General features: G+C 45.4%; 3 protein-coding genes and 1 long non-coding RNA gene across 6 annotated transcripts; 2 read left to right on the top strand and 2 right to left on the bottom strand.

Moving 5' to 3' along the window:
- Positions 1 to 5,968: 5,968 nt before the first annotated feature.
- On the top strand, positions 5,969 to 7,622 carry LOC135396247 (uncharacterized). The gene is made up of 2 exons (XR_010423358.1): positions 5,969 to 6,541; positions 7,363 to 7,622. It is a non-coding gene; the product is annotated as an uncharacterized LOC135396247 (long non-coding RNA).
- A 5,106-nt stretch (positions 7,623 to 12,728) lies between these two features.
- Positions 12,729 to 26,423, bottom strand: LOC135394956 (uncharacterized). Of its 3 annotated transcripts, none has more exons than XM_064626066.1 (7): positions 26,354 to 26,423; positions 20,650 to 20,869; positions 20,505 to 20,554; positions 19,961 to 20,071; positions 18,043 to 18,157; positions 16,877 to 16,987; positions 12,729 to 14,754 (listed from the first exon to the last, which is right to left on the bottom strand). In XM_064626066.1, the coding sequence occupies exons 2-7, from the start codon at positions 20,806 to 20,808 to the stop codon at positions 13,492 to 13,494; spliced, it is 1,809 nt and encodes a 602-aa protein (XP_064482136.1). In that variant the 5' UTR covers positions 20,809 to 20,869; positions 26,354 to 26,423; the 3' UTR covers positions 12,729 to 13,491. The 3 variants fall into 3 exon arrangements, with proteins under 3 accessions (XP_064482136.1, XP_064482134.1, XP_064482135.1); XM_064626064.1 differs by lacking the exon at positions 26,354 to 26,423 and adding an exon at positions 21,136 to 21,240; XM_064626065.1 differs by lacking the exon at positions 26,354 to 26,423 and adding an exon at positions 21,128 to 21,199.
- LOC135395960 (inhibitor of growth protein 1-like) lies at positions 21,120 to 23,630 on the top strand. Its single transcript, XM_064627043.1, has 4 exons — positions 21,120 to 21,236; positions 21,385 to 21,649; positions 22,205 to 22,506; positions 23,214 to 23,630. The coding sequence occupies exons 1-4, from the start codon at positions 21,120 to 21,122 to the stop codon at positions 23,580 to 23,582; spliced, it is 1,053 nt and encodes a 350-aa protein (XP_064483113.1). The 3' UTR covers positions 23,583 to 23,630.
- Positions 24,305 to 25,077, bottom strand: LOC135396248 (diphthamide biosynthesis protein 3-like). Its single transcript, XM_064627272.1, has 3 exons — positions 24,842 to 25,077; positions 24,602 to 24,676; positions 24,305 to 24,462 (listed from the first exon to the last, which is right to left on the bottom strand). Exons 1-3 carry the CDS (start codon positions 24,947 to 24,949, stop codon positions 24,397 to 24,399), a joined length of 249 nt encoding a protein of 82 aa, XP_064483342.1. The 5' UTR covers positions 24,950 to 25,077; the 3' UTR covers positions 24,305 to 24,396.
- Positions 26,424 to 26,611: the final 188 nt, after the last annotated feature.

Genomic DNA, 26,611 nt, shown 5'->3' on the forward strand with positions numbered 1-26,611 from the left:
TCGTGAAAATTGTACGAGAATTTTGTGTTTCTTTCTCTCTGTCACAAACAGAGTACAAGAAGAAAGCCCAAATTCGAGCTTTCCAAAAAGAGCTTCGTCGGGTAGACTGCCCGGAGGAAAGCATTCAGACGGTTCCTTTCATGTCAAAAGAAAACTTCCGTTAACTCTATGTCCTAAATTCGTTTCTCTCTTTTTTATTTCAAATACATCACAGTTCCTTTTCTGCGGCACCGAAATACATTTTCAGAACTCACGCCACCTCGGACGTTGCGGTCGTCTGCTAAAAGGCATGCGGCACTACAAGAGTGGCAGACGACAGTAGGTAACTTCGAAATTTCAGATATGTTGACCTAAAATACAACGTTAGCATCTAATCAATTTTGGTTTATTGATAAATAATTACTAAGACATTACACTTTCATGCTCCCTCAGGTGACATCCCATAAACCCACATGCCTCGGAGGAAAAAAAAAAAAAAAAAAAAGAAGCCGAATCAAATAATCACTCCGCGGACGAAACACGTGACACGCCGTGAACTCATCAGATCGCACTCTCCAATGAGGTTCTTATATTTTATTCTGATATTGTTTCTTGTACGAGGACGTAGAGTTCGATATATCATCAATCAATCAATCATACAGGCACGTTTATTTTGCAGGGAACAGGAAAAACAGGGGCAGGTGGTATATTGGTGGGTGCTGTTTGGGGTGCAGCTCTCATGTCAATAAACTTTCTGTATAACCAAGATATATTGTGCGGCGTGTTTGAGACGGCTGAACACCGTTTCTTACGTTGTCGTGTATACCGCTGTCAGTGGAGCATATAGGGTGGCTGCAAATCTTTGGGCTTCCCAGTCGAATGGCCTACTACAAGATTCTTGGAACCACTTCCGATTGCCGACAACGAGCGGAAACAATTGTCATTGTGTGTCACGTAAATGAACTTTCAACTGCGGCTTCTCCCGTACCGTTTGGTATAGTTCCGACTGTGGGAGCGTGGCTATAAATCTTCTATAGGCAAGTAAAAGGCAGGACTCCGTGCTAACCTTATCGATGATCAGTCACCGTACGGGCTTGTGGAGGGCTCACGCCGCTGGCTGACATCTTTTCCACCTACACTGTAAACTTTTTCACACCTTTAAAGGTGTGCGCTATGAGCATTCAACCCGGTTGCGTAACATTGCATCTCCAGGATGATATTTTACAAAATTTGGAAAGCATTACTAAAGATCAAGTGTCAGTCCAAATCTTGCTTTCATTATGTCTTGGATATCGTAGGTACGAGCTAATGCATATATGCATCGCTATCGATAATCGAGCATGCGCAAGTGTCTATACAATACTGTTGAACAATGTTGAGATGTTGCAAGACTGAATTTTTGGAGGACAGACAACACTCGAGTAAAGAAAATTTGTGCGAAACCATGCTCCATTATGATGTTACCAAAATTACACCTAAAAAGGCGTGCGCCATGCACGTTGTTACACCTTTAAAGGTGTGAAAAGATTTAGAGTGTATGTCGAAAGTGTATGTCAAATCAAATTTGAATCAATATGACATGACTAGTATATTATTTAGGACGTAAAATGTGAAACATCTGACAACCCCAACAACACCGAATATCCCCTGAATGTACGACTAATGTCCTATGGATATCCTCAGGATATCCAGAGGATGTACGAATTCGTAAGGACATTATTCTTACATCAGCGACTCGTTTAAGGTTTCGGTACTGTTCATACGGTATGCGACGCGCACGAACAGCGATCCCTTTTTTGGGGGGTTGTCATCCGGGGATGTGCGAGAGCTTATCTGCTCGTGTAGAGAAAACTGCCTCCGTAAGTAATCCTCCTACTTCGTGGTATGTGCAGACTCAGAATTTTTCTGAGGGGAGGCGGGATAAGACAGCACGCCTAAGGCCAACTGAAGCACGTACCCGATGACGGCAGAATTCGAGGGGACAGTCAGACCTTCCGCACACGGCCCGCTCCCTACGTCCGCCCCTACTTGATTACAATACACAGTGAGATATGGAAACATCCATTTCCGTAACCGATCCTATAGTCTTCACTGCAAGTCTGCGAATGTCTATGTGAAGGGAGTCTATTTGCATGGGTAGTTCTCCTAGCTGGGTGACATTAGACCACCCTATCTCCATAGGCCCTTTCCCTACGTTAGTGCCATACGAGTAAACGGAGCGTTTCAAGATTCATCACAAACACTATTGTTTGTGCCCCTCCATCATGGACAAAGTCGACGTTTGGGCAACGCAGGTACACACGCGCGGGCCTCGTCTGTGCTCTGAGTATGGTGAGCTAGAAGGACCTTCTTCTGGTCCTTCTAGCAGAAGGTCTAGCAGAAGGTCCTTCTAGCTCACCATACTCTGAGTTGCCCCAGGCTCAGACTTTGTCCACTAGCTGTCATGTATTGATTCCATCTTAATGGTGCCCCTCCTTGCTTATGAGAGCACCATATTCTAGGGTAACCAGATTATAGCTAATGTGGTAGTGCTGCACAAGCTACCCAGAATTTCTGGTAAAACTACGTACAAAACGAAAACTTCATCGTAATTTCATGCAATGTCTTTGCTATAGGTAACTTCAGCTTGGTAGCAAACTTTGGATACGTACCCCTTGCTCTAAAAACTGCGTCAGAAATGTTTGAAATGCACCCGTGAGGATAATAAACAACGGAAGAAGATGCAGTCTCTGCCTGAAAGCTCGCAATAAATCTCTAAATTTTGGATGTTTCCTACGTCTTCCATTCTCAAGCATACCTTCGTGACTTCGACTTCATTGTTTTCTTCGTCTAGATAATAAACAACGTAGCTACTATTCAGCGAGACGACGCTGTTTCGCCTCGTCCCGTGTATTTACCATAGTACATATTCAGCGAATGTTTCCATTTCTTCGGCTTGCTTCTGCTTCGGTGTCGGAGGCATATAGAAAAGATCGGGTGTCACGTTTACTGCGGTGTGCTTGTGTGGCACTTCCAGAGCAGGGACCATCCCTGCATGCTGTAGGTCCACGGTCCGCGGTAGACGTGCTGTGGTCGGGCTCCAGCTCTTCCGGGGGATGGTTAGGTTCGGTGGAATCGCTGTGGCATGGGTCAGGCCCTGCGCGAGGAACACGATGGCTGTGGCAGCGAACACGAACAGCGTGCACGCCAGGAGTAGCAGGGACGTCTTGAAGGCGAGTGGGAACTCGTGCTGGGGAACGTCAGCATCGGGGCTTGAGGATTCGTCGCTTGGTCTCAGCGTATATGTTTCGGCGATTTCGATGGCCTCCATGTTTGTGGCCTCCATTCAGCTTCTTCGTCGTTTTTATACCTTTTTTTTTTTTCAACGATGTGTACCCACGAGACCGAGACGTATCTTAATAATATAAAGTAATAAAGTATAAGTAAAGTAAAATAAGTAAGTAAGTAACGTAATAATGAATAAAATAAAACATAAGTAAATTAAACATAGCCTACATCTCATGATCGCTCCAGCGTCACTTTCCGCCACCTCTTTTCTTTTATTTTCTCACCTCGACCGTCTTTTCCTTTTGCATTCATCCAATGTCATTTCTAGTGAGCACTGCAAATCTATTGTTTTATATTGGTTGTACATCTGTTGCAATATTTTTGCTATTTGTCTGTTTGTTTTTGTTGTTGTTGTTTTTTTACATGCTTTGTTTCCTTGTCTTTTTCCTTGCCCCTCCGTTGTGTAATACCCCCTTGGGGGTCCTCAACGTATGTAAATAAATAAATAAAATAAACTGTAATAAAATAAGTATAAATAAAAGTAGTTGAGACTTTACGTTTTCCCTTGATGTGCGTGCTGTTGTGAAGAATATGCTGGGTAATATTTGCGGAGCAATAGCTAGCGCTCAAGATGGAGAGGTTGGCGGAGGTCTCCTGGTCCGGCGTGTCACAACAACTATAGATCAGGAAAATGAGCCTTGGTCATACGAACTTGGTTCGTATGACCATATAGTCGTCCTATAGCCCTTCTAACGATTGCTTCAGATGGATGATGCAACATCAGATGCATGAAACGTTGGAAAATATCGCCCAAGATTAAGGAAAGCCGTACGGAATGCCGTAGTGTACAGCGTCGTTGAGACCCTGATCCTGGACTGGTCTCTCGTGATTGACCGTGTCTTATGATCACGTCAATAGCTGGTGCGATGCATGGGGGCATATCACGCAAGCTATAGACATCTCTGCTCTGCTTTCATTTCGGTATAGCATCTGGCTCGTTTGCTAACAGCTAACAACCCACGAAAGCAGAGTATAGAAACGCCGAACTTTTTTTTGTAATCACCCTCTATGCATAATCTTTTCTGTCTTTTATATATATATATATATATATACTCCCAACCTCCCGATCCTTATGCCTTCTTCCTGCCACAACAGCTCATCGTTCCAAAACTCGCGAATCAATCTGACATATTCAATCTACCACCTTTGGCCCCTATAACCCATCGTCGATCCGTGTCTGCGAAAGAAAGAACGCAAACCGCATGCAGTCAACCGTTCTGACGTGGCATATAGTGCGTAGCAGCACCGAGGAAACTGCTTTGCACTATCATTTTGTAAGCGAAAAGAGTGAAGCATTGGACGCTCGCTTCCCATAAACTCTTGACAGGCCGTCGAGGCCCGCCGTGGCAGTTGGGAGGGCCATTCTGACCGACTTTTCCTCGGCTATATCGCTGGCTGACCGGGATCTATGGCGTTGTTCGACGGCGAACGATACTCCTGGGATGCCGTGTACTTGCGAGACAGCCGGAACCCGCCCCGTTGCTGGGCAGCGAACATAGTTTTCGTATACGGCGGTGTCAAGGGAGGCGCGATATTGTTAGAGCGAGTTTGAAAGGAAGTGTGTGATGTCTTTTCTCGCTGGAGCGAGAGTTGTTGTTGTTGTTGTTGTTTAGGTTTGTTACTTGTAGACCCCGGGAAGGAGATAACGTATTGGCATCAGCCATATCGAAAACTGTAGACGAGTCGGATATATTGGCATCGAAGTGGTAACTCGGGGATCAGCTCCTTTTACAACATTTTTAACGAGTATATATGTTCTGTGTGCGTCTGTCTGCTTGTGGAAGTGAAACATTTTACATGGACGGGTAAACTACTTCACACCGCAGGGTCACAGCTGCTGTAAATGGTCCGACGAACTGGTGTGTGTTCTCATCGAGTATGCAAGCCTTCTACTGCGAACAGGGAAAGGCGGCGCACAGAACAAGCGTGCTAATGTTCGTACCATGTGAGCGCCAGGAACGTCGGCTATCCCACACGACAGGGATGAGGCAGAGTTGAAGGGTTAAGGCACTAGGAACCTTCTGTATGTAGAAGGGCTTAATAAAACGGTATACGTGCTACACCCACTGCAGAAAGACTGCAGAATGAGTTCCCCAATATGGCATTAGGTGAGGTAAGAAATGGCTAGAGCGGTCCCTCTGTATTAAAATGCCCCGGAGCTCGAGCCCGACACAAACGTCCGACGACCCTGGCTAGGGCCACCGTATCTACCATGGCGGTTCAGCTTCTGAGACGTGACTTTTCGTGACCTTTCGTGACCTTATTTGCAAGTTTTTGTGGAAGTTCTATGCCTTCACCCGGTCAGCAGGTGAGTCCAAGGAAATAGCTCTCTGGGAAGTCACGTAACAATCACCTTACCCCGCCGAGCTCTGGGGCCGTCCAAGTGATCCGTCGTGGACTTCAACCCGTGCTTGTAGAACGCGTACATGAACTGGACGAAAGTGAACAGGAACACATCGACGATCATAATCAAGAAGTTCAACACAAGTCTCGCTCCTGTAATTCCCTGGGCTCTCACTTCGTTCAGGTCATCTGTAGTAGTCCATGGTCTTGTAGTCTTGGATGGTCTTGTAGTCATGGTGTTGTAGTAGTCATGGTCCAAGACAGCAACTATAGACGCTATACATGCGGTTGGCAGACGTCGGCAGGAGTTTATGTGGTGTGCACGCTAGGTGGAGCCGCGAAAGGTCACGTGGGAAAAGCGACGTATCCACAGCTTCGTGGACGACATCGTCATCATCAAACCGTCGCTGATTTGAGACTCACATTAGGCTTCCTATTGCTTTTTGCTACTGTATTTTCCCAAACGTCCGCTATAACACAAAGTAAAATTAATAGCTAAAAACAGAGATGTTGATGTTGGCAGCATCATCAGAAGCAGCGACATCTGAGGCCCGCGCACTGAGCGGCGTGACGCAGCAGTTGTTCCATTTGGTTGTTCTAGGAGCTGAGCTTTTGACCCATGGCACACAGAGCGTACGACAGCCCTACGCCAGAAGACAGTATCGAAGTGATACGTGCTAGGACACATGCGGTCTCCATTACCACTGTTATCGGCTATTACGCTCTCATATTGGGAATATTCCTGCTCTACTCCGTCGGTTTCATCGCTTACAAGATTGACGAAGATATCGCTGAAGTTGAAAAATTCTACTACACCATGACGGCAACCGGAGGACATGGCACGGGGCACGGGGAACCACATCACGTTAGACCAGTCGCTAAAAGGGATCAAGTATGACGCACGCATTTTGAGTTTTCTTAACGATTCTTATACGTGTTAGCACCGCGAGTCAACTGTGGCTATGGGTTACGCACAGACGTGGACGGGTGTGCAGAGGAGACAGCAGGATGCTAAAAACGGTTTCATGTCCGCACAGTCTGACGTTGACGCCTCTCCCGTGCCGGGTCTAACCTAAATTGATCTGATTTTAAATCCCCGCCACCTCGGTGCCTCCTGGACAGTGATTTATCCGACCCCCATCCCCAAACACCCCTCAAACGTCTTGCAAAACTCCCTAACTTTTTAACCTGTGCAACCCCTACTGGGATGGGGCCCTTGCTATTTCCGCTTTAGACGCACGGTGTTAATGATACGTCGAGCTGTTATGACGTAACCGTAATAATGCCACCCCTAATTTTTGCAAAGCGCCCCCCCCCCGGGGGGGGGGCAATGCAACCTTTATTTTTAGACTGTGGTTCAGGGCTAGGAGCATTGCTTCACAGTAGCTCAAAGCATATTCAGCCGTATTTACCAGCTTCTCTCGAGCAATGGCTTAGGGACATGACCACGTGACCTTACTGATAGTGACGCTTCCCAGTGCCCACCAGACCACAGTGCATTCGCCTTCATCACATCGTCCAGTACGGCGAGGAGTCTGTGGTGATTCAGGAAATATTACCATATAGAATACCCTAAAAGCTTCAATTATATTCGACTCCACTCCAAGCTTACAGCATGCAATAACACTATCGACTCATAGCACCGACGAATTCAGTTCAATGTAAACTCAATTTAGTTCGAATTCAACTTATTACAAGAGAATCTCTCCACAGAACAGCAATGAGACAGAGCATGAAGACAACACTACAGACATGTCGTCCCTGTCTACAGAAATGGACGTTTCCAGGACCAAGTCTCTAGCAGCAAGGACCAAGGCTCCGACAAATGCAACACACCGCTTCAGCACTATGGAGAACACGCGGTGCACCCATGAACCTCTGCAGACATTTCCAGATTTGTTTGACGGGTGACACGATACGGTACTTCGGTAACGATACGATTTAGTTGCAACAGATTGGCTTGCTATAGACCACACCGTTTACTACCTTGTGTACTGTTTAAACAATCTTAGTACTACTTTTACAGAACTTCCAATACAAAATACAGCTTTTACAATTAAAAATAGGGGTATCACTCTGCAACAGTGTGTGCGATATGATAGGAGTGTGCATGAAATCAACGACCACCAGGAAATTGTCACAGACAGACAGATAATGAAATAGGCTAAACCGTCCTGCCTTTTTCTATCTGTTCCATCAGAAATTGTAAAAGCCATTGTAATTAACCAAAGATCACACTCGAAAGAAATTGCGAACTTGCAATACCTCCAAGCAAGAAACTGAAGTGCTTATATATAGTTTTGAAATAATCATAATTATGCAACAATTAAATCCTTGGTTTATTACTACAGCAGTATGTAAAATAAATAATTTATCACGCAACTGCCAGTACTCCTATATTCATGTTTCATCACTAATGGAAACCTATTTTTAGGTTGAATCTCAAATTCCAAAGGTAGAAATGGTGTGCAAATTTCCACCCATAATTCATGATGAAATGTTGGATTAAGGCCTACACGCAAATATAAGAAAATGCTGTCTGATTCTCGGATCTAAACCACCATTCCCAGGAAGAGCTGTAGCCAGACTCCAGCACGTCTACAGCGAACCATGGAACTACAGCATGCAGGTATATGGTCCCTGTTCTATACCCAGACGTACCCCAGTAAACGTCACACCCCAATATTTTCAATGTGCCTCCGTCACCAAAGATAAAGCAAGCCGAAGAAATTGAAAGATTTACTGAATGTGTACTATACTAATGCGCACGTGGGACAAGGCGAAATCCTCACGAAAGCATTTCAAAGCGGTTTTCAGAGGAAGGGGTATATGAGTGTCGTAAAGTTTGCTGCCGAGCTGAAGCTACCTAGCAAGGCCTTTGGAAAAGGTTACGATCAAGTGCATACGTTGTGTTGGAATGGATCGTTTTCTTTACGTAGTCTTACCACAAAGTAGCTTGTGCGGCATTACCAGGTTAGCTATAATTTTCGTTACCTTAGAATATGGTGCTGTCATAAGCAAGCAGGGGCACCAATAAGATGGCATGAATGCAGGCCAGCTAGTAGACGAACCCCATCCTGGACAATGTATCAGCCTATAGGCAATGCAGAGCCCAGACTTCGGCTTTGTCCATCATGGAGGGGCACAAACAATAGTGCTTGTGATGAATCTTAAACCGTTCCGTTGTTGTTCTCACCACCGATCAACCCGTGAATGGTATTCTTGGTAACGTGTCCGCCTTCCCGTGGCTTTGAACCAGGACATGAACGCCAACAACTTTGTGGTATGGCACTAACAGCTTAGAAACGCACCATTATCGTGAAGCATGCGATGCATCAAAGCACGTCTTCCTTGGGTGAGCAGAGTTAACCCAATATCTGACCGTGACGCGTAGGTCACGATCACAGCTGTAAACCATAAAACTGAATCATAAGATCATGACCTGCAATGACCACAACGAAGGACCTCGTCAGTCTGACATGGAAGCCCTCAGTTCCAACGGCGAGGTGGTGCATACCACTGAAGACAATGCTTCTGGAACATGAACGCACATATGGGCTACTAATTTATGCTATCATTTCAACGTAGATGAATAGTGCCTTGCTGGATATAGCTACCACTGCTTGAAGTTCGCGAATGTTTCAAGTGGTGGTCGCGCAGTAGTAGTAGTAGTAGTAGTAGTAGTAGTAGTAGTTGCCGGTGCAGACTGCGTTGTATGCCGCGGACCATTGTGCTCCCGTTGATGTTCCGGCTGATGGCGCGCCTGCAATAAGAACCATATAAACCGTGTGCCGTTAGTTCTGGCGCCGATAAGACTCTCCCTAATGGAACGTTTTGCATCCCTGGTATTTAATAGGAGTCCTCGCAGACTACGCGTGTGAACTGTACGTGTTCGCCTTGTCTACATGTATTCCTCGAACCTTTTACCGTTCTGCATTGTGCAAGCCTTCTACTGCGAACAGTGAAAGATGACACACACAGAACAAGCGTGGTAACGTTCCGCGTTACTGCCAGGAACGTCGGATGTCCTACACGACGGGGAGGTGGCAGAGTTCAAGGGTTGAGGCATCAGGAACCCCCTGTATGCAGAAGAGTAGCTTAATAGAACAGTACGCGATACAAATGTGTTCAACAACTTCTACTTATGACATTCGGTCAGGTAAGAAACGGCTAGAGCGGTCCTTCTCTATGCAAATACCCCGCAGCCCGTGCCTGACGCCCCTCGCTGTATAGGGCCACCGTATATTTACCATTGCGGTTCAGCTGCTGAGACGTCATTTTTGGCGACCTTGCTTGTGAGTTATTATTGAAGTTCTATGCCTTCACCGGCTCAGCAGGTGAGTCCTAGGCAATAGCTCTCATAGGGAGTCACGTAACAATCACCTTACCCCGTCGAGCTCTGGGGTCGACCAAGTAAACCTCTCATCCGTCGTGGACTTTATCCTCTTCTTGGAGAACGCGTACATGAACAGGACGAAAGTGAACAGGAACACAACGACGAACATAATCAAGAAGTCCAACGCAAGCCTCGCTCCTGCAATTCCCTGGGCTCTCACTTCGTTCAGGTCATCCTTGTTGTAGTAGTCCATGGTCTAAGACGACAAGCAGATGGTACGTGCAGCCAATCTCCCTTGTGGCTAATGGCCATTCTACACGGGGTAGAAGAAGCAGAAGAAGATGATGTTGGTTGTTCTAGGACCGATATCGTACAGAGAGTGTGGCGCACGGCCATCATCTTGTTGGACGAAGAAGAGTGTACGTAGGTTACCATAGTGTACGACACGTAAGTTTCGATCGCCGTGGAGGAAGACGAAGTAGTGCATGCCTGCTCTTCGTTTTTAGGGCGAGGGTAGTGCTACCTTTGAAACGTGATGTGGGCATGCTTGCGCTTGTCCCATCCTACAGTTGGCAATACAACGACATCCCTATGTTAGACGATAGTATCGGAGTGATACGTGCTACAAGGTCGCATACGCTCTCTCTTACCAATGTTATCGGCTATTATACGTTCTCATATATTGGGAATATTCCTGCTCTACTCCGTCGGTTTCATAGCTTACAAGAGGATTTCGGTGAAGTTGAAACTTTCTACTATACACCATGACGGCAACTGGAGGACATGGCACGGGGCATGGCGAACCACATCACGTGACACTTGCCATTTAAGCTTCATCTTAAAAATCAACCGTGGCGATGGGTGGGTTTACCCCAGAATCCTCGGGGAGGGGGGATTCAGTGTATGATCTTCTTCCACTTCTATGCAATATTTACTTTCCTAATCGTTTCACTAATTTTTAAAAACGAGTGGTCCCGATACGGAACTACACCCGACCTCTTCCTGTTTGTAAACAAATGGCGTCATAGTGCTCGACAGCGGCTCCAATAGACCTCTTCCTGTCTGTAAACAAATGGCGTCATAGTGCTCGACAGCGGCTCCAATAGACCTTAGACCTCTTCCTGTTTGTAAACAAATGATGTCATAGTGTTCGACAGCACCACGAATTTGGTAGAGTTGAACTACGTTCAAAGCTATAGGGGGCGAACAAGGTTGCGCCCGAAAGCCACGGTCTTGAGGGGATTACGACGGTCTCTGAAAGGGTCGCGACCTTCGGTCTTACTTTTCTTTCAGTAGGAGGCAGCGAACAAGTGCCCCAGCCCATTCGTGGAACTCGGCCCTCCCTCTGTATTTATCAGCTTCGCTAAACCAATGGTTTGGTAACAACCAGTTTAAATCGACCACATGGTCTTACTGATATAGTGAAGCATCCCAGTGTGCACCAGACTACAGCGAATTTACCTTAATCATACTGTCCAGTACGACGAGCTGGTTTGGAATGTTTCAGGAAATGTTACCTTCGAGAGTATGTTAATTCTAATCAAATCTAATATCTTAAGTTAAAATTATTCAACTCCACTCCAAGCTTACAGCATGCAATAAGATAGCATCAACCAATTCAGTTCAAATTAAACTCAATTTAGTTCGAATTCAACTTCTTACAAGAGAATCTCTCCACAGCACAGCAATGAGACAGAGCATGAAGACAAGACACACATCGTCTGTCTCTCCAGAAATGTAATTCCAGGATCAGGTCTCTCGGAGTACGGATGTATGCTTCGGCAAATGGAACAAAACGCTTTAGCACTACGGGAATGGAGGACATCAGTCACATCACACAGCGAACCCATGAACCTCTGCGAACATTTCCAAATTTGAGAGAACTAATGTTCTGAGGCTGGAACAATATAGAAGGCCTCAAGTTGCCTAAGAAATTAAGGATGAAAGATGAAAGTCACTGAAAAGGTTAGCCAGCTGTAGGACTCGATCCCACATCTCCTGGATTACCGGTCCAGGGCTCTACCAATTGAGTTAAGCTAACACGCCTTCTCAGCGACTTCCAAGGTGCATCATCTGAAGGGACAAACCATTCACTCTCTGTCTCACTCATCCTCCTTTCACTCTTACATTTTTGCACACTCATACACACATGCATACGACAGGGATCAACGCAAGCGGCAAATGTTGAACATGAGAGAACTGACGTTCTGAGGCTGGAACGACGTAGAAGGGACAATCACATACTTTCATCTTTCATTTCCAAATTTGTCTGACAGGTGATAACTTGGGTAATGGTAAGATTTAGTGGAAAATGATTGGCTTGTTGTAGACCACACACACGATTTCATATACCTTTTGTATTGTTGTAAGTAATGATAGTACTTCTTTTACAGAACTTTCAATACAAAATAGAACTTCATCCTGCAGGAGTGTGTAGGGCATCATAGGGGTGTGCATCAATTGAACCACCACCAGGAAATTGTCAGGCAGAGATGATGAAATAAAGACAAGGATCCCTGCCTTTTTCTACCTGTTCCAGCCGAAAAGGATTAAAAGTCACACTCAAAAGTCTTCTTAAATTTGTCAAATTGCATATGAGAGGCTAGAGCAGAAATTTTAAAAGTCATTGCCATTAATGACGGCTACCACACCCTGAAGAAATTGACTTTTGCTGGCAATACCTTCAAGCGATGCTTGAGTTTTGAAGGAGGGTTCATGGTTATTAATTATTAATATGCAAGAGTATGAAACACATACATCCTTATTGCTTTATTACTACCGCAGTATGTAAAATACATATATGGCACATATCACATAGGTAGAGAGACATTTTTGGGTTGAATCTCAAATTCAACAGGAAGAAATGGCATGGCAGTTTCTACCCACAATTCATGGTGAAATTTTGCACTGACACCTACATGCAAGGATGAGAAAATGCTGTCTAATTTTTTGCATTAAACACTGGAACATGAGCGAAACTATCTGAAAAATCAAACAGCCCGAGGAGCCAAACTTGATTTTTGGAGGACCAGAGAGTCAGACAAGCCAATGAAAGATTGTTTCCGGTTAGGTGCGCAGATACATACCGTTGCTTGACAGTTGCTAAAAAGTTGCTTGACATTTCTTGCATAGAAATATGTGTACTTTACCTGAAACACTAAAACTCAGATAGTACGTGCAGCAAAAGAGCTTCAACAAACAAATGAACAGCGAATAAATCAATAAACATGCTTCGTCGTACGCATGTCTAGGCCTTTATTTGTACTGTCGAGTCTCGTCACCTTTTTTTTTTCTTCAAGGATGGCAACACAAACGGAATGTACCTTTGCAAAATGCTCTTTCGTCAATAAATTATAAATTTCCTCTATGTACACCCTTTTGTGTTGCACTTTCACGAAACGGTCATGTCCTAGTTATAAATAAGCCCCAGAGGTGACGGCCACATTTTAATGTATGTACATGACAATTATTCATTATGTATTTAACATGTTTATCAACAAAGCATACTAGGTAGCCACATCTCCGGTACGAGGCTGCGGAATCGAACTGATGTTTATCACCATAGGCGTGGCAAACGTCAACGAGACTTGAGCAACGTTAGATGAATGTGCACTGCTGTTAGAACTGAACGAAAATGGCATTGTACGCTCAGCGGTATCATGCTGAGCAAAGTTCAATGATCTACGCGCTTTGCTCTTGTACCTGTCTGTAACTGCCGCTGTTGTAGCAGCACCTTTCATTCCTGAAGCACTCACGTGATCCTTCTGCACGTACTGACTTGTCCCGTTCGATCTCACGGCCGAATCTTTCGCTTTAAAATCACTTCTGCCGCTACTTGAGCCAAGCACCCTGCTCTCAAAGTAGTCCGTCCCCTTCCTGCTTCCAGGAGTGTCCTTAGTCTCACTTGAGGGAGCCTTAAAGCGCGGACTTTCATCCGAGACCTCACGCCGCCTGCTCGAACGTCGATTTCGCTTCTCGTTGCAGTCCCACAAAAAAACGCTTCCAGAAGTATCTTTCATTTCGCTCGACGGACCGTTAAAACCCGCGGCATCATCGGCGACGTCTTGAGAGATGCTCGAGACGTCGGAAAGCGTTTCGAGCGCAACCCGCGGTGTCGACGAGAGCTGCCTTTCCTTCCGCGCTCCAACTTTCCTCACTGCACCCGGAAGCAGACACGCATCACACCCTGGCTCGAAGCCCGTGCTGGAGAGCCGCGGCTTCGAGTCCGCGTCGAGGCTGTTTTCCAGGGCGTGGACCTGGCTCCGCCTCCGCCACAAAAGTTTCTTCAGTTTTTCGTTGCAACGTCTTATCTCCTTCTTCACTTCTACCGGGTCCTCGCTCTCGGCGGCTTTTTCCTCGACGGGTTTCGTTCCCGCGGACGCTTTAGGGACCGCGCCCGCAATGCTTCCCTGATATCCGCTGTCGCATTTACCGCTTTCGCCGTTGCTTGCGGAACGTCCAATTTCTTCTCCGAGCCAGGACGACCCCGTTAGCACGGCTACGAGACGGAGCAAGTCGGTGCGACCCGACGGTCCGACGGACCTTGCTACGTGTTCCAGGGCTTTTGTTCCGAATAGTTCCAGCACCTCGTCCTTGTGCTTCAGTTCGAGCAATCTCTCCTCGAGCTGCGCTTCGAGAATTGCAATCTGTTGCTGGTGCAGACCGGCATCGGCTGTCAACTGTCTGTTCCGGTGACGCTCTTCTGCCAGGGCCTTGGAGAGATGGTTGCTGCGTTCTGTAACCCTCTCCAGCTCCTTCTGAAGATCCTCCTACAAGGATCACACATTCTGCGTTGGTACGGGAATTACGGAGGTTTCGGGATGTGAACTACGACAAGAGGTTGTAACGTCGTCTACAGTTAGGGTTGCCACCTTGCGGAGTGAAAAATACCGGCTGAGGGAGAGGAGGTGGAATAGAGGGAATGGAGGAAAGGCTCGTGGGAAAGGGAAAGTGGGTGAGGAACGTTCTAGCTGGCTCGACACAACCACTGCTCTTGTCCCTTCCGAACACAAGACGTAGTGAATAACAATGGTAATAATAATAACAATGAATAATCATACTAATGAATAACTAAGAAAACGACTGGAGACCGCGGAGTTAGGTCTGTGCTCCAGATTTATTCAAGCTGTAGTGGAATGTTGAAGGAAAAACCCCGTAAAAGCCTTTATGAAAGGTCTTGAGCCACAAATACCGGCAAAAGGCTGCCGGTATCACCTTCTTACCGGCAGAGCGCGCAAATAACCGGCCGTGCCGGTATAATACTGGCCTGGTGGCAACCCTATCTACAGTTGGAAACGTGTGTACATAAATATTGAATGAAAAGAAAATTGCATGCTCAATGAAATAAAAGGCACGTACCAGCGCACGTAATGAAGCTGCGGCTGATGACAACAAAATGCGGCAGACTAACAGCACAGTCCAGTCTCAGAACGTACACTTTTACATTATACGACTGTCCCGTATAATAACATAACTTTGGCAATTCAATTTGCCAAAATCGATCGATAGTCTCCGTGCTTGCAAATACACCATCTGCACATGTGTATGTGCATAAGACAACACACCCTCGCATTTTCAAAAACAACATCCAAGGACGCATGGTGATGTCACATACATGGAGCACGACTTTTTTGGGCAATACCCGAAAATGCCCAATAATTATTACACCCCCCCCCCCATGAAACAGACAAAACTAAGGCTTTTAAAATTTCATTTGCTACCATTAATTGGATATCGACATTACTGCAGATTAGTAACGCAATGTTTTGGTTTAGGAGCGCTGCGAAGTACCGTTACCCAATGCACCCTCAAATACTTCATAAAGCCCATCCCAAATACCACCGAGTGATGCACATTAATAATAATAATAATAATAAATTTTGCAATGGTGCCGAAACTCGAGTAGGGCCTTCCGAGCTCTATTGGCAGAGCAGAGTATATCTACTCTCTATATAAGAACAAAGTATATCTACTGCTACACAAGGTGAAGTGCATCGGTATTTACACATTACCCAATGTGAGCACATACAAGAAAAATGTTTTATGCATAAATCTACTTCATTTAACATAAAGATTTTGTGCTTTCAAGTGCAGCATTTTTGAAGGACAAATCAGTGCTTGAAGGTGCAACATCCAGTCCTGCATGTGGAGGGTACTGAAATGAGCACCTGATAGGTCTACTATGAAACCCATTGGTTGAACTATACCTTATTTACCATTTCCTCATTAATTCTCTTAACAAGCATTTCCAAAAGTATCTTGAACATGTACAGTGTCAAAGCATGATTTATGTAACCACTATGGCAAGAAGAAGAAAAAAAAAACAATATATATAGCCTGAGTAAATATATATAGCCTTGAGTGAAACATATAACCAGATATTTAAACCCCCCCCCCCCCCCCAGATTTTACTGAGAAATATAACCTTAAAAAAATAAAATAAAAATCAGGCCCTACAATACAGAACCAGCAGTCACCACAACTGACTCACAAGCCAATCAATATGTTCTCGTAATATCTCCAACAATACGGAAAGTACAGAATTACGTACATCATCTCACAAAAAACATGCAGGCAACTTCGAGAAGTGGTAAAAAAGTTTGGTATTCAGCAATGTTTTAAACTAAAATTCCACCCGTCGGCAAAGGAACAACCTGGTCATGGACGAGAATGGTAAGTTGGAGCGTGCGAACAGGACAACACCACCAAGACGAAGTCAGCCGCGAGACGTCAGCCAAGGTTGCCATAAATGCTTGTCCTGAATCTGAATGCACCCTTGCGGATGCTAAAAATTCGAAGTTCGAAGCTGTACAGTAGTTTCAGTCATCAAATCAAATTGGCTGAGTTGCATCTCTCGTGGACGGCAGACAAGATCTGTCTAAAGAGACTTACGTTTGAACTCGAATCTACGGAGGACAACTTCTGCTCCAGTACTTGATTTTTTCGTCCCACTTCCTCACAGTGGTGCTTGCTTGCACTCAACTGCAGTTCCGCATCCGCCAGCTGGAATGAATGAAGAGGCTTATCTCCTCTACGGGCTTAATAGCAACAAACCCCAGAATTTTCTACTCATATATTCATTAGCTGTGTGCCTTCCACGTACACACAGCAGCAGGGCCTAAGGGTCGTTATCTAGCAGAACGTCAGCATCACTTGCCCGACTGACTTGTCGGTGTTCATCATTTATGAACTGACTATAAAGTGACTATGACTTCATAGAATTATGAGCTGGCACAAAACATTCCACGCGTTATCTATAGAGCCTGAAGTTTGCGAAAATTTTTTTTCCCCTACATTCAGGGGATAAAAATCGGGTAAATAAACGTGTGCACTAAATTCAAAGCAAATTCGGGCGAAAAAACTTCCAGTAACGCTAAATTTGGGAAGAAATCGGGCTCAGTCATTCAAACTAGTCGTAGCGGTTTGGTACAAACGGTGATGTACCTGTATTTTTCTGCCAAACAAGTGAGTTAGTGCATTCCTACAGAGATCCCAATGAGGGCAATTTGCCGGATATAAAAATCGGGTTTCACCCTAAAGAGGCAACCCTCAATTCGGGATGCAAATTCGGGGAAGAATCGGGTAAAACCCTAAAACATACAGGCTCTAGTCATCTACCGAGGCTGCATTTATTGCAGATCCCAATTTTCCACTGCACGTTTACATGTTCAACATTGGATAATTAGGGCCTGACTTTTTCGGGTTTTATTTTCGGCCAAATTGGGGGGTAAATATCGGGCGATATTTTTCATTTGAAAATTCGGGTGTATTCGGGTTAAATCCCGTTACGGCATATTCTGTCACCAGGAATTCGGGTGTATTCGGGTGATTTCTTTTTTGTTTAATAAAAATTTGTCTTAACGTGAAACTAATGTTTAGCAATATTTGATCAAACTTATTTTAATGCACGCTTACGAGCATGCCACGCGACCCGGACGTTTTCGGGTAGATTCGGGTTAAACCCGAATTTTACAGATTTCGTTCGGGGGAGTAAATATCGGGCGGATACGGGTTTAACCCGAAAAAGTCAGGCCCTATGGATAAGCAGAGACAAGCACCTGGGCACGGAGGCCATCCACTTCGGCAGATAATTTAGTGACCCGTTCGGAGTATTCCATCTCGACTTCTTTCAATCGCCGCTCCCAGGCGTCCCCTATTTGCTTTGCGTGAGCCCTGCAATGTTCACAACCATCACTGTTATGGACGGACAGAATTTCTCGGCGTCACACATCAAATATTCTTTGAGACGTTCAATACGCCGTAACCCTCCTAAAATAACGACAGCAATTTGTCAGTCTTCGTTCGAGCTTGGACTCCCCAGCCTAAAATAATGACAACACTGAAGACGCCTCTGCCATAAAATCGCAGAACGTTGAAGGGACGGTTGAAGTCGATTTCAAAACTAGGGCGTCATCTTATTCCTCGTTGACCACCGACCAAGTCATCGAAAATCCCACGCGAAATAGTGTCATATACTTTGACTGTTATTCCGCGGAATACATTACGAGAGCAGACACCGGATGTTGAGAGTATGCAGGAATTCCCTCTCTTGAAAAAGGCGAAACGTAACTCCCTACACCACCAATCAGAGCACAGCCTCGGAAAAGCCACGTGCGGAGCCTCCGCAGCCACGGAAGCAGCGCTGATCTTTAAAATTCGTTTATTTAATCTCTAAGACATTTTCGGATGAAAAAAATCGGCGTCGGACAGTGCCGAATATGGTGGTACCTGTTTCGTGGATGGGTTTTCTGGATGTGATCGTGATCTGTACATAAGTACAGACTTCCCTGTTATTATAAATTGGCTGTAAAGAAATCACTGGTTGGTCTCTTGTCAATGCTCGATCTCACAGAGCTTTCACGTCACTATGCTTCCCGCGCTCATCAACAGCGGAACATTCCCCGTTGTAGGATGAATTACGGGGAACGGCGGGTCATTCGTCGCTTGCCGCAGTCATTAAATGAATGCCCTTTCAATCCTTTAAATGTCCCGTATGTGCATTCGTGATCTCTGTAGTTAATTGTTTTGACCAGTAGTTATCAGTGATCAATGGCAGGGGGTAAAGGTGTCAAGAATACGTTTTTTTTTTTTTTTTTTACGTGTACTTTTGTGTGGTGTAGAACCTACTTTATTTTGGTTTCTGTAGCTATGTTGATGTTTTATACTGACTTACATTTGTCTTTTTTTTTTTTTTTTTTGACAGGCTAATATGTTATGCAGTGATGCGCGTTTCCTTGTGAGTCCCTCAAGTCACTATTTGCCTCTCCAGCAGGCTGCTCGCCACCTAGCGGACCCCAGCAGAAGCACTCAATGAATGATAGTAACAGCAGACGACAGGTATATTTCGCGCTAACCCGAAACTGCCGCAACTTCCCTTCGTGTGCGATGGAGTGTCCCGGCTTATAGACCTCAAACAGCAACAGAACTGCTAAATTTCGCGGTGCAAAACTACTGCGGAGAAGAATATTCAATGTCGGGAAGAGGAAGATGAAAAAGATACTATCAAAGGAGCGGCGTGAACGAAAACAACGAAGACAGCAGGAAACCACGCGCGAGGTATGTTATTTGGACAATTTTTGAAGCGTGTCTCGTGGAAGAAGGCATGAAGCAGGGCGATTTGTTCATCGGCAATCATTCTTTTCTGCGCCATCTTGAAGACGACGCGAGCGCCTCTATAGGTAGTTGGAGAGGCGAATAGCGACTTTTTTTCGCAGCTTCCACCACAATTTTTCTTTGTGGAAATAAATTCACATTACATTACGTCAGTAACATTACAAAGAAAGAGGAGCAGCATGGACTCTTCACAGAGACCTCACTGCCCAGACAAAAAAAAACAGTCCCTACTAGGCACAAATGTCTCCAAGTACAGCGACACCGCTGGTCCAGAGCTTCGGGGCATAACACACAATGCCCCATGGGGAACCACGGTGATCCCCTCGGTCCCGCTTCCCCAGTAGAGTCACAGGTCATACTCACTGAGACTGAGCAAGCTGAACTCGAAGGCCTTCTGCTTGCCTTGTAGCATTGGCTGCTCTTTCCAGTGCCAGAGCCCTCTGCTCATAGCAGGTGCAGAGTGATTCACTTTGCCTGTCAATGACACATTTTTTTCTATGTCATGCAACTCTCGAAGCACAACTGTTTTTACATATATAAGAGTCATGATGTCATTGGCTAACCAAAAAACGAAAGTGCACTCCACCACATGTTTTATTGCAAGAGGACCTTCGAACAGGGGGGGAGGGGGGCAAGTGTATTATCAGTGTGGGGCTTTCGCAGCAGTAAAAAAAAAATAAGAAAAAAGAGAGAGCTTTCTAGCAGATGGAAAGCACCTGTTCTGAGGCTGGAAGAGACAAACGCAACACAAACGTCAAATGCCTAAGATACATGAAAGGTTGAAATACGGCAGTCGAAATGTGGCACTCGACCGGCAATCAAGATGGGTGGCATGGTTCAATTCTTGCTCCCTCTCTCGTTTTTTCGACGACTGCCACATTTCAAACTCCCAAACAGAGCCTCTTACTTGGTGAACAAATCTTCTGAAGCAACTTCTTCAGGAGGTCGCTCTCCACCCTGATGAGACAGAAATAAATGAACAAAAATAGAGCTGGTTCCTAGAGTTAGGAGCACGTCTACTGGCACACTGCAGGAAGTTAATTCTTGTTTACCTGCTCGACAGGACGTGCTCGAACTTCGGGATGCTGTGCATCGCACGTAGCTCCTTGCTTCTCGTTCAATGTTGCAGTCTCCTTTGCAGAATTAGCCTCCTCAACCTGGATGGTCCCAGAATTCTGCTGACCAGGTGCGGGTTGAACTTCCTGGGCCATTGCATCTCAGAAGTTTGCAAGTCACTTCCCTTTTGGGTGTGTAGCAAACAGCAAACTAGCTCTGTGGACGTCAAACATTCCAAAATTTAAGAAATAAAAAACACACAGAAATGCAGCTTAACGACGGGGCTAAATGACAACTCAAAAAACAAACTTCGCGGCTTGTTCAGATTGCGCGGGCTCCAGGCTGCCCGTATCGGTGTACGTCACGTTTCTTTGAAACGCTCCATATAGCACATAATACTGAGCTGGCGCAGAAATACTGTTCTTTAAGATCCGTATTAGTCAAAAACAGAATGAAAAAGCCCAAAATGCACACCTATTTACCTGTCAGACTACGGCAGGCTCACAAAATTGGAATCAACCGCCATTATCCAGAAAATGACCTCACGCCATTTGGAGCAGCTGGTTACACTGGTCACACTATGGTGAGTTATTCACACTGAAGAAATACGCGATTTTGAAAATATAAAGAAGTATTTCTAGAAAATAGAAATAGTAAACACGTTTCAAATTCAAAACTTTATGTTATCTCTCTTCTGCTACAAGGAGACGTCGCGTCGTCTCGGGTTTTAACAACGCTCCCCGCTCCCGCTGCCGAAGCAAAATAAACATCAAAACGTGATCACTGGGTTTGTTGCTGTCGTTCAGGCGGCGAGAAATTTTTCCAAAATTTCGTCCAAAGAAGGAAGCTCGTGGGATGTGGCGCTGAATCAGGCTGCCGTCGAGGCCCTGTATTCAGCCACATACATAGAAGATTATTTAGACTGCGTAGAAAATCTCCCCGACGATGTGCAACGCAATCTCAGCCAGCTGCGGGAGCTGGACGTCAAGTACCAAGGTAGTTTTCCTTGTATTGTAATGCACACACGCCTAGTCCGGTAGATGCTGAAGTAGTCCGGGTTAGAGTTGTTATTCGGATACTATAATTTGTCGTCTTTGCATTACCGCTTGCTACACTGTCTGCAAAGAACATTTCTGTAGCGCACAAATAAGTACAAAAAAATGGGACAAAATTGATTTGCATAATGGAGGTCATACTTGTGAGTACTGTTGGTTATTTGTTGTTTAACAATCACCAGCTCGAAGTTCGTTTCATTGTATTACATGGTTCCTAATGCTGTTCCAGAGCTCTCCGTCGCCTCAGAGTTCCGCTGTGTCATCGACTGTTGCGTTGTTTAAGCGTACATTGTTGTTCTTTTGCCAGATCTGGCTAAGTTTGTTCATCAGACATGTGTTTCCGAACATATTTGATTGGTTTTCCGCAGACATCATACGGAATCACTTATTGAATTAGTGCTGCATAACATCCGTTTTCCGTTTGCATATCCCCATTTTCCGCTTCGCTTTACATTCTATCGTCCCGTAATACGCTCGTATTATTGCTTTCCCGTAGAGGTGCTCGCAGAGCTGGAGCACCAACAGAGTCTGCTGGAGCGTGAGGACTTGGACGGACGCAAGAAGGTGATGCTGCAGATCCAGCGGTCGCTCATCCGCTCCCAGGAGCTGGGAGACGACAAGCTCCAGCTCCTGCAGCAGATTCAGGACCTCATAGAGAACAAGGCACGCCAGCTCGACTTGGACTACAAGAATTTGGACCACGAGCCGGAAGCAAGAGAAGCAAAGCGGTCCCGTAGCCGTCGGGCGCACGACGACGACATCCCTCACCCATCCCCTGTGCATCATCCAGCCAATGTTGTAAGCATCGTTGTTATCCTTGACACTGCTTCTTGACACTATTCTGCGGGTGTGTGAGCCCAAGCAGCACAACATCTTGGCCCACTATTGGCAATACTGGCCCAATATTGGGCCGACATTGCCAATATTGGGTTGAGTGGTTCTCTAATTGAAGCAAATACTTACACAATTGAAACAACCAAACATATAGCGCACATATGGGCATACGGCACATGTACATAATATATGCGTAGAGATATTTGTACAGAGCAGCAATCACTTTTGTTTTATTGCCTCTTTTACCGTGTTTTTGGGTCTACAAGTGCAGGCTCGGAAGTATTCGATTTGGAAGAGCTATCACTCCGATTCGAGTACGGAGCTCAATTATTCAGCTTGGAATTCGAAGCAAATATAGAATTATTTGCTTCAGTATCGGAAAAATTTCGATATTCACACAGCCTTACACAATTCTGTTTCTCCCAGTGGACAATCTTTGTGTCTGTAGTGCAATTAGTTAGTGACTTTTGTTATTTGGGTCGTCTGGTACCGTATCTGCCTGCAGATCACAAACTTGTGGGCTCGAACCCGACTGAGGACACGAACGGTTTCGTGGCATAGTACAAATTGCTTGGCCACACTGAGTCCCAGACCCAGAGTAGGATAGGTGCTCTCGTCGTACCACATCTAGAACTAACGGACACGCATCTTTCTTTTTCCGCGTCGTGCAGCACCCCGTAGCATCAGTCGTGAACCACAGCACCCACATCCAGCAACAGCACCAACAACACCACCACCAGCAGCAGCAGCAGACGACCACCAGCAGCTGCCGCAAGCAGCCGAAGAAGAAGAAAAGGCGCGGGGCGGCCCGCGCCGTATCGCCCGCGGAGCTGCCCATCGACCCGGACGAACCGACGTACTGCCTGTGCGAGCAGGTGTCCTTCGGGGAGATGATCTGCTGCGACAACGAAGAGTGTACCATCGAGTGGTTTCACTTCTCGTGCGTTGGACTGGGCACCAAGCCCAAGGGAAAGTGGTACTGCCCACGGTGCCGAGGTGACCGCAGCAATCAGCCCAAGACCAAGGGTTCATCGTCCTAGCGCCAAATCATCCTCGAAGATCGACTAATAAAGACATCACTATCAGTATTGCTGTTTTGTTCTTGAGACAAGCTGCTTCAGCAGTCGATCCTCCCTCAGAAAATGCGTCTGATTCGTGTACACGTGTCAGGCAATAATGTGCATGCGTTAACTTCTTGCATCCTTTGAACCTTTCTTTCTAATGAGAGTATACGTGCCACCTTTCCTGTATTCGGCACTTTTGATGCAACGGCGTTGTACAAGTACGTAGCTGAAACTAAAGCAAAAAGTGGGAGAAGTCTTGCAAGTGGATAAAATAACTATTTAAAGAGATTGAAACATTTATTTTACTGAAAAACAAGCTTTCCTTCATCAGGTGGATGAAGAACTCTGCCCGAAAGCTTGTTTTTCAGTAAAATGAATGTTTCAATCTCTTTAAATAGTTATTTTAAGTACGTACTGCTAAACTATATTCTGGTCTCTGTGTAAGTTATGTACATGGAGACCCGAGTCTTCTTTTTAGCAGTTCGTTGGCTGGACAGTATGAAAGGGGAGACGCACGTGTGTCAACGTGCATTTTTTTCTACGCTTTTAAAGTTGATCATTAAGCTGCAGAATGACCCAGATTATGGTTATGAAACTTCACATGTGCAAATTGACTGAAAAATCAGACCCTGCATCCATTGTGTAAACTGGAAAGCAGTGTTTTCCAAAGTGTTACGTATGGGAAGATGACAATGACATGAGGGGGGAATACGTGACATTTACTTTTCCTCCAACAACATAAAATATAACAACATAGTCATAATAAATATATCGCGCAGCAAGCCTGCTGCTATGTAGCCATCTCCAACTGTGAAGTTTTGGCCTTCGGCGGTTGCTCTTCGCGTCGAAAGTCCTCCTGCAGAAAAGAGAACAAATTGCAATTCAGATCCATACTAGATCCGCTATTCGAAAGAAGAAGGAACAGTTACTTTTTGTAGAAGAGCTAAGTGAATCACGTTTATAACTTTACAAGTGTATAATTCCTATATACTTACGGGATTATAAATGACTTTAACGAGCAAGGAGCAGCTGGGACATGTTGCAACGTCTTCACCGTTCATCAGATCTTCCTAAAAAGCAGAACAGTGAGATCGATACAAAAATTTCGCTTTGCGTGTATGTCGACATCGGTTGTCGGAGAGTGACCCTTATAAGTGTACCACCGAAAATGACAGCTTTAAAGTGGTACTCCTGAAGTTACTTAGTGGGCCAGAATGCCAACAATGAGTACTTGCCTTGGTTATTTCGAAGCGATCGCCACAGGGGCAGGGGTAGGAATAGGTGTCTGTTTCCTCGTCATATTCGAAGTCTTCGATCTCAACTTCGTCGTGATAGATTGACATAGTTCAAGCAAAATCAACAGACAGTTCTAAAACGCCAGGTGATTTTCCCACACAGATATCAAGACGGTGATCTATTGCAGCTAAGCACGTGTGACTGCACACCTCACAACATGGCGAAAATGAATGACGAAAACGCGTCATGCGTATCGCCTGGCAACGGTGGCACGCGAAAGCCAGACGAAGCCGGAATAACAAGAAGTATCCAGTGATCCAGTGTAAGCCAGCGTGTCGTCTGCTGCCAGTTTTGGTTTCATTTTGCGCCAGGAGTGGACGCTGTGTGCTTACATGATATACAGTGACTCTAACATGATAGAACAAACAACAACTTTATTTTATTTTATTTTATGATTATGATTCGAGAGTTTCACCGCCAAGGGCGATACTCTATCCTCCCTTGACGATGAAACTAATGGCGGTAAGGTAGTAATGTAGTGAAAGTTGAACGGAGTCGCCTCACAGTGAGGACCGAAGTCCTATAGTGTCCAAAAAAAGTGCTTCGAGGGCAGAGGTAGAGCATTGGTGGGCTGGACTTGACCATGGACCAACCGAGGGGAAGGTTGGTAGTGCGGGGAATGGAGAAGCTAGGATGTGCTGTAGCTTACACGCTAGAAAGTTTGTCTTCGTTTAGCGATCTGGATAATATGACCGACGGGGGGGGGGGGGGGGGGGGGGGGGGATATAGGTTTATTGCAAAACAAAACAGAAAAAAAAAACACGAAAGAGGGGAAAGGTTAACCTGGCTCCAGCAGCCTATGTTGCTTGACCGATACGTTCTTATATTCCTATCATTAACGGATAGCGTAGCAGACTTATGAATGGCACAAAGTAACTGCTTCCTTTAGTTGACAGGTTGTCTACATTATCGAGAGGACTGTTTTCTGTCTATAGTTACCGTAGGTGCAGCATGCCATTAGATAAAAACACCAGTCATCGCTCTTTTCTCTCTCCACGCATAATTCCCTTCGAGTGATCAATCAATCAAGCGAGTTTTTTTTTTTTCATACATTGCAGAAGGAGCATATTTGAATTGCCATAGTTTTAGAATGCCGAAACACGAATATGCATGGATCGAGAAAACTGAAATGAAATTTTACCAATCATACGCGTGTAGCAACTCTCAAATTCCCAAGCTGATCATTAGCCAAGCTGTAGCAATGGCTGACGCCATGTTTGCTTGTCGGTTGTAACACGACTGCTTTACTTGTTGTAGGCATTATAGCGCTGCACATATGGGAAAGGTACCCGTGCATGTACTGCACAGCTGCTTCAGAAGTCCCACGTGAAATGCTCTCCGCTAACATATCAAGTACTTTCCTGTTTCCCACTACCGTTTAAAAGTAAGATGCACAGGAAAAACCATGTCTATAGGGCACGTAATTTGTCCAGAGCAATAAACCAACTTACCGCACGGAACAAACGTGTGATGCTACCGCAGCGGGGACATATGGCATATGGGAATCTCTTCTAGGCTTCTTAAAAGCAACATCGGCTTACCAAGGACCATGTCTCCGCTGTTCTCCCACAAGCTTGTGTTCATATCTGATGTCGCAATCAAAGTGATAACGCCCCCCTTTGATGCTACAACTGCCCACCAAAAGAATCTATCTAATATACCTATATATCTGCTTCCGGGTGACAGCGATTTTGAAGACAGCTGAAGCC

The sequence above is a fragment of the Ornithodoros turicata genome, chromosome 5, assembly GCF_037126465.1.
Source record: "Ornithodoros turicata isolate Travis chromosome 5, ASM3712646v1, whole genome shotgun sequence".
In the NCBI taxonomy this organism is placed as follows: domain Eukaryota; kingdom Metazoa; phylum Arthropoda; class Arachnida; order Ixodida; family Argasidae; genus Ornithodoros; species Ornithodoros turicata.